Consider the following 14,780-nt stretch of genomic DNA (forward strand, 5'->3'; position numbering starts at 1 on the left):
AACAAATGATAATAAGGAGAATATGTTAAATATTGAGGAGGAAATAACCCAACAAATATGCAGTAGAACAATTAGATAAAATTTCATATGATGTTTATTCTTCTTATAATTTTTATTAGTAATTGTATTATCAACTACTGTTTTAGACTAAAATAATGCATATGATGATTTGATTTTAATTATTGTTACTGACTTAAAAATTATTTTTGTCACACTAATAATTTTTTTGTAGTAACTAAATTTTTAAAAATATAAATTAAATAACTGTGTAATTACAATTTGTACCGTCAAATATGACATGAAAAATTATAATGTAATTACACATTGTAAGCATATAGGAAATTACAATTCTTTGCAATTATAAAAAAGTGTAATTACTACCGTAATAATTTCATTTTTATTCAATTACTTTGTGCTTACCAAACAGACTCTAAATATTTTTATTAATAAATCAATAAATTATTATTTATTACTAGTATTTATATATTAATAAATTATTTTTTAGTAATTTTTTTATTATTAATAATAATTACTTTTATTAACAATTTCCTATTTTTTACTATATAACATCAAATCATATCTTTTAGATTTTAGTTATCCTCGAATCTTGAATTCAAATTACAACAAAGACTTTTAAAAAAATCTCATCCAAAATTTTGTTTAGGATAAACTATATCATTAGTCATTAAATTATGGTTAAGTTTTTTTTGTCACTTAATTAAAAAAATTATAATTTGATTACTAAATTATTCAAAAGTTTTCATTTAAGTCACTACGTTATTAAAATCGATACTATACGACTTTTTTTGTTCGTATTGTCTACACAAATCAAAAACTCTATTTCTCATCTTTTCTACAATTCGATTCTTTTTCATGAAATAACTTTAGACGTCATGAATCTATGAATAAAAATTCAAACAATTTTTTTCTTCGATCTCCGACAATGACTATCAGATCAACTTGGATCTAAGATATGCTCTTCTACTCATCGATGGGTACTAATCCACGGTATTAGTTGTCGAATCATTGCTTGGAAGTCCCTAATAGAACTTTAAAAAAATAAAAAAAACTTACCAGCCCGGTGTTTTAAATAAAATTTTCAAATAATTTAATAACTTAAATAAAAACTTTCAAATAGTTTAATGACAAAAAAAATTTATCCATAATTTATATGTAATTTATTCTTTTATTTATTGACTGGAAAATTAAGACTTAAAGGGAAAAATGTGTTGGCTGGCAAAGCCAAAAAAAAAAAAAGCAGTATATATTAAAAGAAAGAGTTAGTCAGTGTTGTGATGCATGCGGGTAAATATAAGGGTTTGTTTGGTTGGGTGTAATGGCTAATCCATTACACCCCGAATCGGTGGCCCCACTGAATACAGCGTTTGGTTCGCTGTATTGCCGTAATACAGGCTTATTACGTTGCGGACGGATTCGGCATTTTCTCTGCTTCAGCGCCGATTTCTAATCCTTCCAAAAACAAAGATTAGCTATTACGTCTCTGTTTTGATTTTCTTTTTCAATTTTTGCCCTCAGCTTCATCTTCTGCTTCTGTAACTTTCTTTCCAACCATCTCTACGTTTCCCTTTTTTTCCATTGATTGCAGAGGAGACCTAGATATTTAAGGTAATTTTTATTTTTTCCTCATTCTCCTTATTGCGTTCTTCATCTTCTTCTCCTTCTTCATCCAGGTAACTTTCCTCCTTCTATTTCTTCCGTTCTTCATCTTTTATTTCCAATTTTCCTTAGCTTTGTCCGTCGCATATCTTCTCTTCTCAAGGCTGCTGTTTTGTTTCACTCAAATCTATGGCTACTTTCACCTCTTTCTCTCTTTTTCAATACTCTTTTATCTGTTTATATTTTGTTAATGTTAAGGATAGAGTGATAAAGTATTGATTCTGGGTATTTGATTTGGACAGTAATTATGCAACGACTGGAAGGATTGTTGCAATTGTGAGAGCCTCACCACGACTCTCTTCTTCTCTCACCTCCATCAATTTTCTAACACCAAATCACTCACGCAGGTATTTTTCTTTTCTTTTTATTTGGTTGGGAAGTTCTCTTATTTCGGCATTCAATTGATGAATCTTCTTTTTCCTTTTTCATGTCGGTTTCCTTTGTTGATAGATAGTTCGAAACCATCTGTTAATGCTAATTATGGTGTTGTTATCTAGAATTTATTAGAGAAATAAAAAATTTAAGTGAAAGAAAAATTAAACATGGGGTGGTCAGTAATATTCCTTGTGTTTCGATATGTAAATAAGTTGAATCAAATTATTATGGCTTGATCACCAAGTTTGTAAATAAGCATGCAGGGATGGAAATGGCTCAACTCATATGTGGAGGTTGTCGAACATTTCTAATGTATACATGTGGAGCAGCAAGTATAAAAATGTTGCACCAGGTACAATTTAATGATTTTGTGCATGTGATATAAATTTGTGATTGTAATGTTTGGAATTGCAGAAATGATTCTGTTAAAGAAGAATGGAAAATTATTTTTGTGCTTTTAAGAAAATATAATGCTTGTGGGTTGAAGATTTGTTTCTTCAATTTGTTTCTGTACTGTAAACGAGTTTAAGGAATCTTATTCATTTTTCTTTTCTAAAAAAGGGGGAATGCGATTCCATTTCCTGATTAGTGCTTCTTTGTGCTGTATTTGGTTTTCCAGCGTTACAATGTGTCGAGCATGAATGTCTTTTATTACCTTTATATTCTTTGTTTCTATTGTCATTGTCATCTTCGTTTGGTAGTCTTCTGAGCTACTTTAGTTCAAGATATCACTGGTGGATAATGGCTGTTCTAATCAAATTTGAGAGTGAGTACAAACCATATAGTATTTTCTGTTTTGTTTCTTCATTCATCTCATACCATTGGTTTTCCAGGTTGCCTTGCAATACGATTAATAGGTTACCTTATGTTTTGTCAGTTTTTTCTCTCTTTTTTCACCTTCTGTTCTGGGGACATACCTCTCAAATTTGGTCTTACTAGCCATTCACTTATCAAATATTTAAATTTTATGCAGCCTTTCATGCTGGGGTATAGATTTTCTTACATTGCAATATATTAGACATAAATGGTTTAATGGTATTGATTGCCCTTGGTCAAATAAATATCAGTCAAAAGGCTTTTTCTTTGCTAAGTTTTCTAAATTTAATCGGAAGGATTAGAACTTATTATCCGCTTTTGCCCATCCAATAAATATTTTTTAGAGAACCTTTGTGAGATACTGTATATGCATGAGTATGTTTATAGGGAAAAAGTTAGAACTGTCATTGGCATAATTTATGTTCTTAATGGTAGTGTATGTGATGCGGAATTATGCAATTAGTTTTGAATTTGCTCAACTGTTTAGTTTTTATGTTTGAGCTGCTTCTTACTTCAGCTTTGTTAAGCAGTGTTTCTTGCTACAACTTATAAGTTCAGGACAAGCTGAAAAATCAACGAGCTTCAGCTCTTCCATGATGAGAATTTTTCAGCGTAGTCTTTTGCGTCAGAGGTGTTATATCATGCCATGAACTTTAGCTTCATTTCTTTTATGCAATAGATATTGAGGGTTCTATATCTCACGATTGGTGTCATGATGTATTTATGTCTATTTCTACAGAGATAAAGAAGCTCCAAGATTAACTGAGAGTGGTTTCCAATTCTTGGTCATAAGAGTAATACTTGTTGTAAATCTGTTCATAAGGAACTCATAAATGCTATGGCATTTACAACAATTTTCATAAGTTGTTCATAAGGATAAGGATGCCAAGGTTCGAAGCTATGGAGAAGGCTGGTAAGGACGACGACAGCTTTCACCAGCATTTGTAATGTTGTTTCTTGAAGATATGTTTTCTTTCTTATCACTCTTATGTTAACTTACAGATGTTAAGAACAAATGGGAAAGTAGCTCGTGGGGTAGAAAGTTGATTGTCCAGAAGAGAAGAGCATCTCTCAACGACTTTGATAGGTTCAAGCTTATGTTGGCTAAGATCAAGGTCAGTTTCCGATACACCCCCTATTGTGTCTACCCGTTTTATACCAGAGTTCTTTTCTTGAAAGCACTTCCTCAAAACTTCAATCGAAGCTTGACGAGCTGTAATACGGTTTTACAGAGGTCTGGAGTCATCAAGCAAGAACTTGCTAAGCTGAAAAAGGAGAATGCATCTTGAATTTGATATTGAATCATGGATTTTTGTTAGTTTTTGTCATCAAACATTCTGCAGGTTGTTCTTTTTTGTAATTTTTTCTTTTATTTACAAATGATTAAAAAGATTAAAGATCAGTTGAGAGATCTTTGTTTGCTATATTACATATTTTATAGTGAGTTTAATAGCAGGATATTGCTTTGCTTGCTGCAATTTTTCGTATCAAAATTCTGGTATTTATTTATATTCCCTTTATAGCATAATGAAAAATAAGACACTTAAGCTGTTTAAGTTTATAAGCTTCAAAATAAAAAGTTTTGATGTATTGTTTAGACAAACTCGAGCTGCTCAAGCTAGATATCGAGTTAATTATCTTACCTTAATTTATGTGTGTATATACTAAGTTTTGCTGATAATAAATATTAACCATTCATTCAGATAATTTTCCTATACATATGTATTTATGTATATAAAATCATGCATTTATAAAGTAATAAAACACTGTCCAATACAACCAAGCATTTGGTTTAAATGATTGATACATGATCAAAACAAAAAGAATAAGAAACAAAGAATGAGTAACAAACAGTTACATGTTAATTTAATATTAATTATTTCAAATGATCTTTTATTAAATTCATATAAGAATTTGAGTAAATTATAGTATCATATATTATGATTTGAGTAAATTCATATAAGAATATTGATTATTAAGAATTTTATTAATTATATATTTTAATTATAATATATTTAATAATAATTATGTTAATTTATATTTTATAGTATCATATATTATGATTTGAGTAAATTCATATAAGAATATTGATTATTAAGAATTTTATTAAATTATATATTTTAATTATAATATATTTAATAATAATTATGTTTAAATATGATTAAATTATTTATTATTGATATTAATAATCTTATTAAAATTTAAATAACAATAACAATAATCATTTACCAAAACAAATTTATGCTAAGGGTATTCTAGTCATTTTAGTTTTTTCCATTATGCTATTACACTTCTATTCCATTCAACCAAACACAAGATTACTATTACGCCTCTATTCCATTACATTCAACCAAACAGTTGATTTGCTATTACACCTCTATTCCAATACACCTCTAATCCATTACAACTCTAATCCAATACAGCGAACCAAACGTGCCCTAAATAGTTGGGGGCGGTCTTTTTCGTATTTGTCGCGGTTGCCCCTCTGCTTATCTGGAGACTGCGCTGGACCCTCACTCCTCTCTTCTTCCTCCTTTTCCTATTGCATGTAATATTTTCCTCTTTTCTTCCATCTCTTCTCTTTTCTTTTTAGGTATTTTTTTCCCTTTCCCTTTTGTTTTTTCTGTTTTCTACTTCTGTTCTGTTTTTTTACTTATTTATTTAAGGTTGTAATTTTGGGATAACATTTGTGAGATCAAATGCGTAACCCATTTTTCTCTCTTCTTTAAGTCGTCCCTTTGACTTGATTTTTTTCTTCTTCTTCTTTTTTTAAGTTTTAGGGGTTTCAGTATTCGATTTGGAAAAGTTCTTGTTATGTTTTAGGGTTTTTGGGTAGGATTGAAACTGTGAAAACTAGGTGGATTTGGGATCACTACGGAAAAGGGTTCTTATTTATGTCTCCGTTTTAAGTGTAAAAACAGCATTATAAGATTTATCTTCAGTTTTCTCATTGTTTTGTTTATTTAAGTGTAAATTGTGTGTATGTGTGTGTTTTTGTGTTCAGTGATTTAAGGGTCGAAATTCTTAGATATGTTAGGTCTTCTAAATTCCTCCATTGTGGTTTAATAGGGTTTTGGTGTTAGGAGGCAATGCAGAATAATTCATCAAAGAACAAATGTTCATCTGCATCTCACCAGCAGATGGTGGACAATGCCAAGAACCGGCTAAATTTTCTCCAAGAACAGTTCACTGATCTTCAAGCAGCTAGGAAGGAAGGTCGAGCCGGTGATGTTGCAGTGTTAGAGGAGCAAGTTTATCAGAATCTTCGTGAGTGGAAAGCTGAGCTCTGCACACCATCCCCGGCCTCTTCTTTATTGGTTTGTATCTTTCTATTTTATCAACACCGCTTAAACTCTTTGCATCAATCTACCTGTAAATAAAATGGGGGTAAGCTCTGTTTTTGAACATATTGGATAGTGTTTCTGTGCCTAAACGTGAAGTGACCTTGATGAACTTTATGTAGGGTAGTCTTGGATCATTCTCTGATGATATAAACCGATTGTTGCAACTGTACGAGGAGGAAGATGATGCCACTAGTCCATTAAAGGAGCCAGCTGTGCTGAAGCCTGAGATTGATGATCAAAGCCTAAATCCCAGTACTTTACCTGTAATTCCCGAGGTGAGACCTTGATCCCCAAATGTGATGCTAATATGGAGAAAGACTAACTCGTTTGCTTTAGGTTTTCTTTTCTCCATTCTTTTCTTACTAAAACACTACTACTCTGAAAAGAAAGGAAATTAAATGTAAATTAAAATTTATGTTAAAGTATTTTATGTTTGGGTTTACTCTATAATATTTTTCCTTATTGTTGGTTCGATATAAATATATATTTATTTCTTTATAAAGTAAAAGTGAGTGTAGATATCCTACTCTGGCGGACACTGGAGAGTCTATGTGCCAAAATTTTAATTTCATTTGATAAACCCATTATTGTTGAATATATATTCTTTTAGGTAGCTCTTGCATGTTGATTTTCTTTCTCCTAATACTAGCCATTTTATATTAAAAGTAAATTAGGTGATGATTGCGTTGGTTTTTGGATATTTAGCTGAACTTAAGTGCAATTTTCATTATACTTCTGTTTCATACTTGTTTAAATCCAATTAAGTAAAATTTTCATTATGCTTCTTTGTCATACTTGTTTAAAGCCAAAGTATGAAACATAGATTTGTTTGAGTGACACATTGATCTGAGCATAAAACGTTGACCTGTTTCATCTTTTACCCAATGTTTGCCTGGAACTGGCGATGAAGACTAACACATTTTCTTTCTCAGGACTATTTTGTGACTCATGAGCCACAAGAACAATCATTTCAAGGGTTTGATTTATGCAAAGTTTCTACCTCGGCTAATGCTGACATAAATTATCAATTGGATTATCATCCATTTGATTTACAACAAGATTTTGACCATGAGCATCTCCTCGATGCCAATGGCACTGAAGATTATGTGAAGGATGCTAACTCCAACATGCTGCCAAATATCTCTCCTCCACCATCTGCTTTCATGGGTCCGAAGTGTGCACTGTGGGATTGTACAAGGCCTGCTCAAGGATCTGACTGGTTTCAGGACTACTGTAGCAGTTTTCATGCTACCCTAGCTCTGAATGAAGACCCCCCTGGCACAACTCCTATTCTACGCCCTGGTGGAATTAGTTTAAAGGATAATTTACTACTTGATGCAGTTCGAGCAAAGGCACAGGGTAAGAATGTTGGCATCCCTCAATGTGAAGGAGCCGCTACCATGAAATCTCCTTGGAATGCTACTGGTAAGCTAACATGGTTTTGTCTCTCTTTTTTCTTTTCTTAAAAAAGAATATTCATTGTTATCTTGGAAGTGTAGTGGATAATGTGGTATGATGTGGTTTGCGGCTACATATCTGAAATAGTGTGAAGTTTTCTCTGTGCAACTTTGCTTTTGGTAATTCTGGCTTTTGCGTATTTGCTTTGAAAATAAAAACCTTGCTTTCTTTTGTCCTTTTTCTTGCCATTATATGTCCTATAAGAAAGCCTATCTCTTCTATTGCAGAGCTATTTGATCTTTCTTTACTCGAGGGTGAAATAATCAGGGAGTGGCTCTTCTTTGATAAGCCTAGGAGGGCATTTGAGAGTGGAAACAGAAAGCAAAGGTCATTACCAGATTACTCTGGACGTGGTTGGCATGAATCGAGGAAGCAGGTGATGAAGGAATTTGCGGGCCAAAAGAGGTCATACTACATGGACCCGCAACCTTCTGGCAAATATGAATGGCACTTGTTCGAATATGAGATATATGGTTGTGATGCTTTTGCTTTATATAGACTGGAGCTGAAGCTTGCGAATCAAAAGAAGAGTCCCAAAGCAAAAGTTCCAAAGGATTCGCTTGCTGATCTACAGAAGAAAATGGGAAGGCTCACTGCTGAAGTCCCTGGAGATGACAAACCTCCTGGTAAGGGCAAGACAAAGGCAAACAAGAAAGCGGCCACGGCTGCTGCTGCAGCGGCAAATGTTAATTCTGCTCAAGATTAGATGAGCGGTAAGACTGACGAGGTGAATTATGGTTATAATGTTTCTGAAAGAAGAAAATTGACTAGTTGTGCATTTGGCATCCAGTGTTATTCTGCATCAAGCTTTGCTGTAGTTGGTCTATAGATAGAGACCAAAGATTGCAGTGTCATTTTCTTAAAAGAACTTTTTTTCCTTTATTCCTTCAGTTGCTGCTTGGTGGCTTTTTTACTGCTTATATGGTGTTTATGTACAGTTAGAGTAAGCGGAAACCTTTATTATATTAAACTGGGGAGGGAGGTAAATGGTAAATTGTAGATGAAGAAAATTTTATGTAGGGAAACATGTTAATTTCTCCCTAATATTTGATGCAGTTTATTATTAATCCAAAGCAGTGGATTGTTTTCTCTCACACTCGCCCTTCTAGTTAGTTTATATGTACAAATCAATGGGTGCTCATTTGCTTTCCAATGCTGCTTGGTTTTAACGTATGCAAAGCCCAGGTGAGTGACTGATACGGAAAAGGAGTTGCATTGGCCTGTCTGGAATGGGTGCTCCTTTTCCTATTATGCTACCCTTCACTTTCACTGCCATTTTCAGATATACGAGTACGGGTAACATTTAGACATGTTAATTCTTATTCCATTATTTATCCATAAAAAAGAAATCCTAATTTTGATTCAAATCTAAATTGACCCAAGGCGTATTGACTTATTTTAGAAACACTAATTTAATGGAAATCGTAAGTACTATTATGCAGTGATATGTATGATGCTACAATCATTATTTTAATATGCATGTACAGACAACATTATCAATAATAATAGCAATATATTGTTGAAATGCATACTTCCAGTTATTTTGGATGCGCCTGAATGATGTTTTTTACTCAAATAATACAAAAAAATTAAAAAAAAAATTAAAATAGTACAAGCATTTTATTATCTACCAAAATGATACAATCAGTAGTGGAGGGACTGCCACAGGCGGCACCAATGGTGCCAGTGGCAGAGGCAGCACCAAAGTTGCAATTGCCACAGGCGGCACCTCCCATTTATTCGTATTTTTCTTATTTTCAAATTTTTTTATAAAAATAGTATTAAAAATAAAATACCAAAAAAATATGTTTATGAAAAATAAAATGCGAAAAGAAATAAAAATGAAAATAGTATATTTACTAAAAGTAATAAAATCCGAAAAAAAAGAAAAATACGAACAAAGGGCTAAAATAAGGGTTTTTCACAAAATTTATATAAAAAAAATGCACTAAAATAATACATTTCAAACATTATGTACTAAAATAATATAAAATAATAAAATACGAAAATAGTATATTTTTTGAAAGTAATAAAATCCGAAAATAAGAAATGTATTAATTTAGTGTATTAATTTTTATATTATTTTATATAGGCGGCACCCCCTTTGTTCGTATTTTTCTCTTTTTTCGGATTTTATTACTTTTAAAAAATATACTATTTTTGTATTTTATTATTTTATATTATTTTAGTACATAAAGTTTGAAATGTATTATTGTTGTGTGTTTTTATATAAATTTAGTAAAAAGTCCTTATTTTGGCACTTTGTTCGTATTTTTCTATTTTTTTTTCAAATTTTATTACTTTCAAAAAATATATTATTTTTGTATTTTATTATTTTATATTATTTTAGTAAATAATGTTTGAAATGTATTATTTTAGTGTGTTTTTTATAAAAAAAATTAGTGAAAAACCCTTATTTTGGCCATTTGTTCGTATTTTTCTTTTTTTTCGAATTTTATTACTTTCCGTAAATTTATTGTTTTCGTTTTTTATTTCTTTTCGTATTTATTTTTTCATAAACATATTTTTCGGTATTTTATTTTTAATACTATTTTTATGAAAAAATACGAAAATAAAAAAATACGAATAAAGAGAGAGTGCCGCCTGTGGCAGTGGCACCTTTGGTGCCGCCTCTGCCACTGACACCATTTGCCACTGACACCATTGATGCCGCCTGTGACAGTCCCTCCACTACTTTATATTATTTAGGTAAAAAACCCTACAACAATTCATTAATTATTTTGTACGGAGAGCAAATTCTATATATTGAGCCCAAAGTGAGCCATCTCACAGATTTTTTTTTTATTTCGAAGGGACACGACCTAATACTTATATTGGAAGTCAAGTAATTTGTGAAGCACTGCTCCATCTTTGAATAATAAGTAGTAAATTATAAAACCATATTACCACAACACAAGGCCATCATGTCAGTCATTTCAAGAAGCATTGAATAGAATTTTATGGAATTCAAAGGATGTTCAAAGTACAGCCAAGACATAGAACATGGAGAGAGGCAACATTTAAACCCCTCCTCCTCCAAAACAACACTTAAAATGATTGAACAGTTTAAACAACATAAATACATTCTACACTCCATATCAACCTTTTTTACTCTCAAATTCTTAAACAGTCACCTAATTTCTGAGCTCTCAAGGGAGTTTGGTCCTCAAAACCTTTTTTATTATTATTTTAGAATAGGACAGCCATGAATGTTCCTCAAAAGCTGCCCACCCTATCTGTAATTTTACCTTCCACAAAATCAGATTCTATCCAACTTCTGAAAAATTATGCAATTTACTAAGGGACACAGACGGCAGCCATTCTCAATACAGCATCCATCTATGCCTTCAACAAAGTTACAACTTCTTCACACCAATTCTGCAAAAAAGGGCACTCATTTAGTTGGCAATTTGAAGACATAAACCAAGTAAAATCTCACTCCAATCACAGCCACATGTACCAACAAACAAGAGGTGCAACTCAATTTGAAGGCAAAATTTAGAAAAACAAAAAGAAGAGTAATAATGTCAATCTTACACAGCTTGAGAAGGATGGCAAATCCCCAAACTTGTTCAAAGGATGGGGGTAAATATGAAATAACCCTCCCTTCAATTCATTTAAAGTTTCAAGCACCATTAATCATCTCATTTGGCTACCATAAAACCTCAAGCCCCACAACCATAAAACAGGATCCCAATTCATTTTTAGTTATTCGGCCTCATATGCCTTGGTTCAAGTCAGATGTTGACATCCAATAATAACTTTTATCATATAATAGCATTTATAGCGCCAATATGAATTACTAAATATTTTCACACCAATTCAAAATCTCGGTATGCAGTTTCCATATAAGTGGCATATGTATAAATAAAATGTATATTCACAACTATATTCAAGTAAAAATGATAAAAATATAATAAGTACTTGACTGACAGAACCTATTATCTTTACCCTTTTTCTTGGTAAGAAGTGAAACAACATTTCAGCAACCCCATCAAACACTTAAGCATTCTAACACCCAGAAATTTTAAAAACATCTAGGATCAAAATGCTTTAGCATGTTTGGCTCAATTGTTTCAAAGAGGGGTGAACCTTGTAGATCCTTAGACGTACATCTACGTTCAAATCTGAGCAATAATTAAGAAAAAAGAAAAGAAAACAATGGGAGGTGACAACAAATTTTCCTTTAGAAAAAGTTCCCAACAATTTATTGTTTGTTTTTCCACAAGTCTTAGAAAAGGACCAAAACGTGAAACTCAAACACCCGAAGATTAACAAGGCTTTTTTTTTTTTTTCTGTTTAACACCCTTTTTGATGTTTTACGTTAGGATGAGGTGAAAATGCTACAATCAGCCCCTAAATGCAATCCTAATAAATCCATTTTGACCAGTAACAATAACCCAATCCATATCAGTCATAACAATAAGGATTACACAAACACAGCCCTATATTAAAGCATTATAAAGTGAAATTATACAGCCCCGGTTGCTTACTTCAGTGTTGACTCAATCTAGAGAGGGGACCAGAGACCAAGCGATATGTTCACAAGTACAAAGATTAAAATCAGAACAAGTACATATCGGGAGTAAAAGAAAAACAATAAATGTAAAAGACTAGCTTTCATTTTACAATAGAATTATGTTCAAAAGGACATATACGTACATGCATAAACATATAAATAAACCTTAACAAGTAGCTATCCCTGCAAACGAGTATCTGTACTGAAATCAGGCATTTGGGTTTTCTTTTTTCGTAGTTTAGAAAGCTAACAAATTGTTTTTTTTCCCCTAAAATTAACCTGACATTGGATTTCAATATCATAACCAACAAGGAAGGGGATTAGAAGGAGAAAGGAAACATACCATCCACTAGAACTAGGGCGATTTCCACTGGATCTGGGATGGGGAATCAAACCCAAATCTGATTCAGCGCTTTTTCTGATCTTCTCGTAACCGCCAGATTTGGGCCGCCTATCTTCACCATAATGACCCGACGACCCAAAATGCTTCAACCCCTGTTCTCTTCCACGCAAAACCTTGGGTTCGGGTTTCTCCTCTCTCCCAACAAAACCCGGCCTAAGATGAGGCGGAACGAATCGATCTGGCTTCAGCGGTCCAGAAACGGGCACACCTTCTTTCTCCTCCTTCTCTAGACCGGGAATTGATGTCCCAGAACCGGGTCGTAAAGAAATCTGATCAGATGAAGGTGGTTGATCTGGGACTAAAACAGAACGAGGTTGAGGTTGGGGGTGTTGGGGAAGTGTTGGGGAAACGACAGGAGGAGTGGAAATAGGCTTAGGGGAAGGACGGGTCAGGACGAGCATACGGCCATGGGTTTTGACATTGCCTGCGGATGAATAAGAAGCAAAAGAGGAATGGGTTTGGTGATTGGATTGGGGATTCTTGTTGGAACCAGATGAGGAAGAAGAAGGAGTCAGATTTTTCTCGAGGACATGGTTGAAATTAATGGAGGTATATTTGTTGGTTCTTGCCATCCACCACTATTTCTCCGCCAACTTCACCTCTTTGGTTTCGTTTATAAATTGATATACTATAGAACCCAATTTAGAAGGAAAGCTGTTTCTTCAAAACCATTAAATTCAAACAGGTGTTTATATATATATATATATATTTGTCTGTGGGCTGTCGTGTTGATCTGATGGCATTCGCGATGCCGATGGGTTACACCATGGATTTAGAAGAGCGAATGGATTGGTCACCTTCCATTTACTGATCTGGAGAGATCTCAGCCGCTACATTTATGCCTTTTTCCTTTTATTTTTCTAATTATAATATATACTGAAATTAATATAAACATAAAAAAGAAATTACGTATTTGATATATTCACAGTATATATATTTTTATTTTATCATTAAACTTATAAAATTATTTATGTATTTTTTAAAATATTTTATTAAACTTAATCTTATTTGCAGAATCTAAAATTTTAGACCCCTCATCATAAACACTTAGAAAGATCCCAAGCTAAAATATACTTTTTTGCACACACTTTTCTCCATCAAACTTTCCTCCTCCTTTTTTTTCTAACTAATAAAGTAATAAGTAATATCATTAGTGAAAAAGTTATTTAAAATAATTTAAACAAAAAGGGTTATGGGTGGTTACAAATGATGACTAGAAAAGGAGATGGATATTCCTATAATTATCTTTTTTTAATTTTTTTTACTTCTTTTATTTAGTTTTTTTAGAATTTAGTTCGAAAATTAAAAAGCTAATCTAGTTCTTACTAAATATATGAATTTGTTTGACTGTTGATTTTGAGATTAATAATTTAATACTTAATAATTGAACTAACTTTTTAGTTTTTATTATAAATTTTATCACGCACGTATATTTATGAAAACTACAGATTTAAATACATACATATTTATTTAAAAGTAGCATACAATAAATAATGAAATGGATGATTTAAAACTAATTAATTATAATAATACATGAAATATATACAACAATAAACTAAACATATATTGAGATGAAACTTCGGCTAATGGGTAAATCTAAGGTCTTAATAATCCAATTAACATAAGTTTAAATCTCACCATATGTATATTTTAATTAGTTTTTTATAATAGAAAATATTAAAATACTCTCGAACAATATAATTTTTAAAATTACAAAAAATATTTCCATAATTGGTGGCTCGGTTAAAGGTGAATCAACTCAATACACTTGAATAGTAAGTAGCACTTATTGTTGAGCAAGTTAAAAGGAAAAGGAAACCTTCATATTCCATTTCCTTAAAAAAACTAGGCCCATATCTCAGTAGGCTAAGCGTAAGGAAATTGTGGCAGCATCGTCCGTAGATTTTCGCCACGTATGATGAAAACACAAAAGATGATAGTGGCTCCGAATGCGTCGCACACAGTTATAAATATTAGGCCTTGTTTGGTTGGGTGTAATGGATTAGCCATTACACCCCGAATCGGTGGCCCCACTGAATACAGCGTTTGGTTAGCTGTATTGCCCTAATACGGGCCTAATCCATTGCGGACGGATTCCGCATTTTGGCTGCTTCACCACCAATTTCTAATCCCTTGCAAAAGCAAAGATTAGGTAATCGGTGTCTCATTTACCCTCCCCTTGCCGAAA

At 32.4% G+C, this 14,780-nt stretch overlaps 2 protein-coding genes and 2 long non-coding RNA genes across 7 annotated transcripts; 3 read left to right on the top strand and 1 right to left on the bottom strand.

Annotated features, from left to right (window-relative positions):
* The first annotated feature begins 1,337 nt into the window (after positions 1–1,337).
* LOC121214781 (uncharacterized) lies at positions 1,338–2,455 on the top strand. Of its 2 annotated transcripts, none has more exons than XR_005910531.1 (3): positions 1,338–1,691; positions 1,920–2,024; positions 2,316–2,455. It is a non-coding gene; the product is annotated as an uncharacterized lncRNA (long non-coding RNA). The 2 variants fall into 2 exon arrangements; XR_005910530.1 differs by having other exon boundaries at positions 1,339–1,626; positions 2,316–2,454.
* Positions 2,456–3,664: 1,209 nt separating this feature from the next.
* LOC121214782 (uncharacterized) lies at positions 3,665–4,346 on the top strand. The gene is made up of 3 exons (XR_005910532.1): positions 3,665–3,781; positions 3,871–3,983; positions 4,101–4,346. It is a non-coding gene; the product is annotated as an uncharacterized lncRNA (long non-coding RNA).
* A 970-nt stretch (positions 4,347–5,316) lies between these two features.
* On the top strand, positions 5,317–8,764 carry LOC107909498 (transcription factor VOZ1). 3 transcript variants are annotated; one of them, XM_016837038.2, is made up of 5 exons: positions 5,317–5,416; positions 5,938–6,185; positions 6,332–6,487; positions 7,145–7,637; positions 7,898–8,764. In XM_016837038.2, the coding sequence occupies exons 2-5, from the start codon at positions 5,958–5,960 to the stop codon at positions 8,374–8,376; spliced, it is 1,356 nt and encodes a 451-aa protein (XP_016692527.2). In that variant the 5' UTR covers positions 5,317–5,416; positions 5,938–5,957; the 3' UTR covers positions 8,377–8,764. The 3 variants fall into 3 exon arrangements, with proteins under 3 accessions (XP_016692527.2, XP_016692526.2, XP_016692528.2); XM_016837037.2 differs by having other exon boundaries at positions 5,346–5,461; XM_016837039.2 differs by lacking the exon at positions 5,317–5,416 and adding an exon at positions 5,499–5,779.
* Positions 8,765–10,604: 1,840 nt separating this feature from the next.
* Positions 10,605–13,420, bottom strand: LOC107909501 (uncharacterized). Its single transcript, XM_041089009.1, has 2 exons — positions 12,533–13,420; positions 10,605–11,048 (listed from the first exon to the last, which is right to left on the bottom strand). Coding segments are annotated over exons 1-2 (633 nt in total). The 5' UTR covers positions 13,165–13,420; the 3' UTR covers positions 10,605–11,047.
* Positions 13,421–14,780: the final 1,360 nt, after the last annotated feature.

Source organism: Gossypium hirsutum, chromosome D02 (genome assembly GCF_007990345.1).
Source record: "Gossypium hirsutum isolate 1008001.06 chromosome D02, Gossypium_hirsutum_v2.1, whole genome shotgun sequence".
NCBI lineage: Eukaryota > Viridiplantae > Streptophyta > Magnoliopsida > Malvales > Malvaceae > Gossypium > Gossypium hirsutum.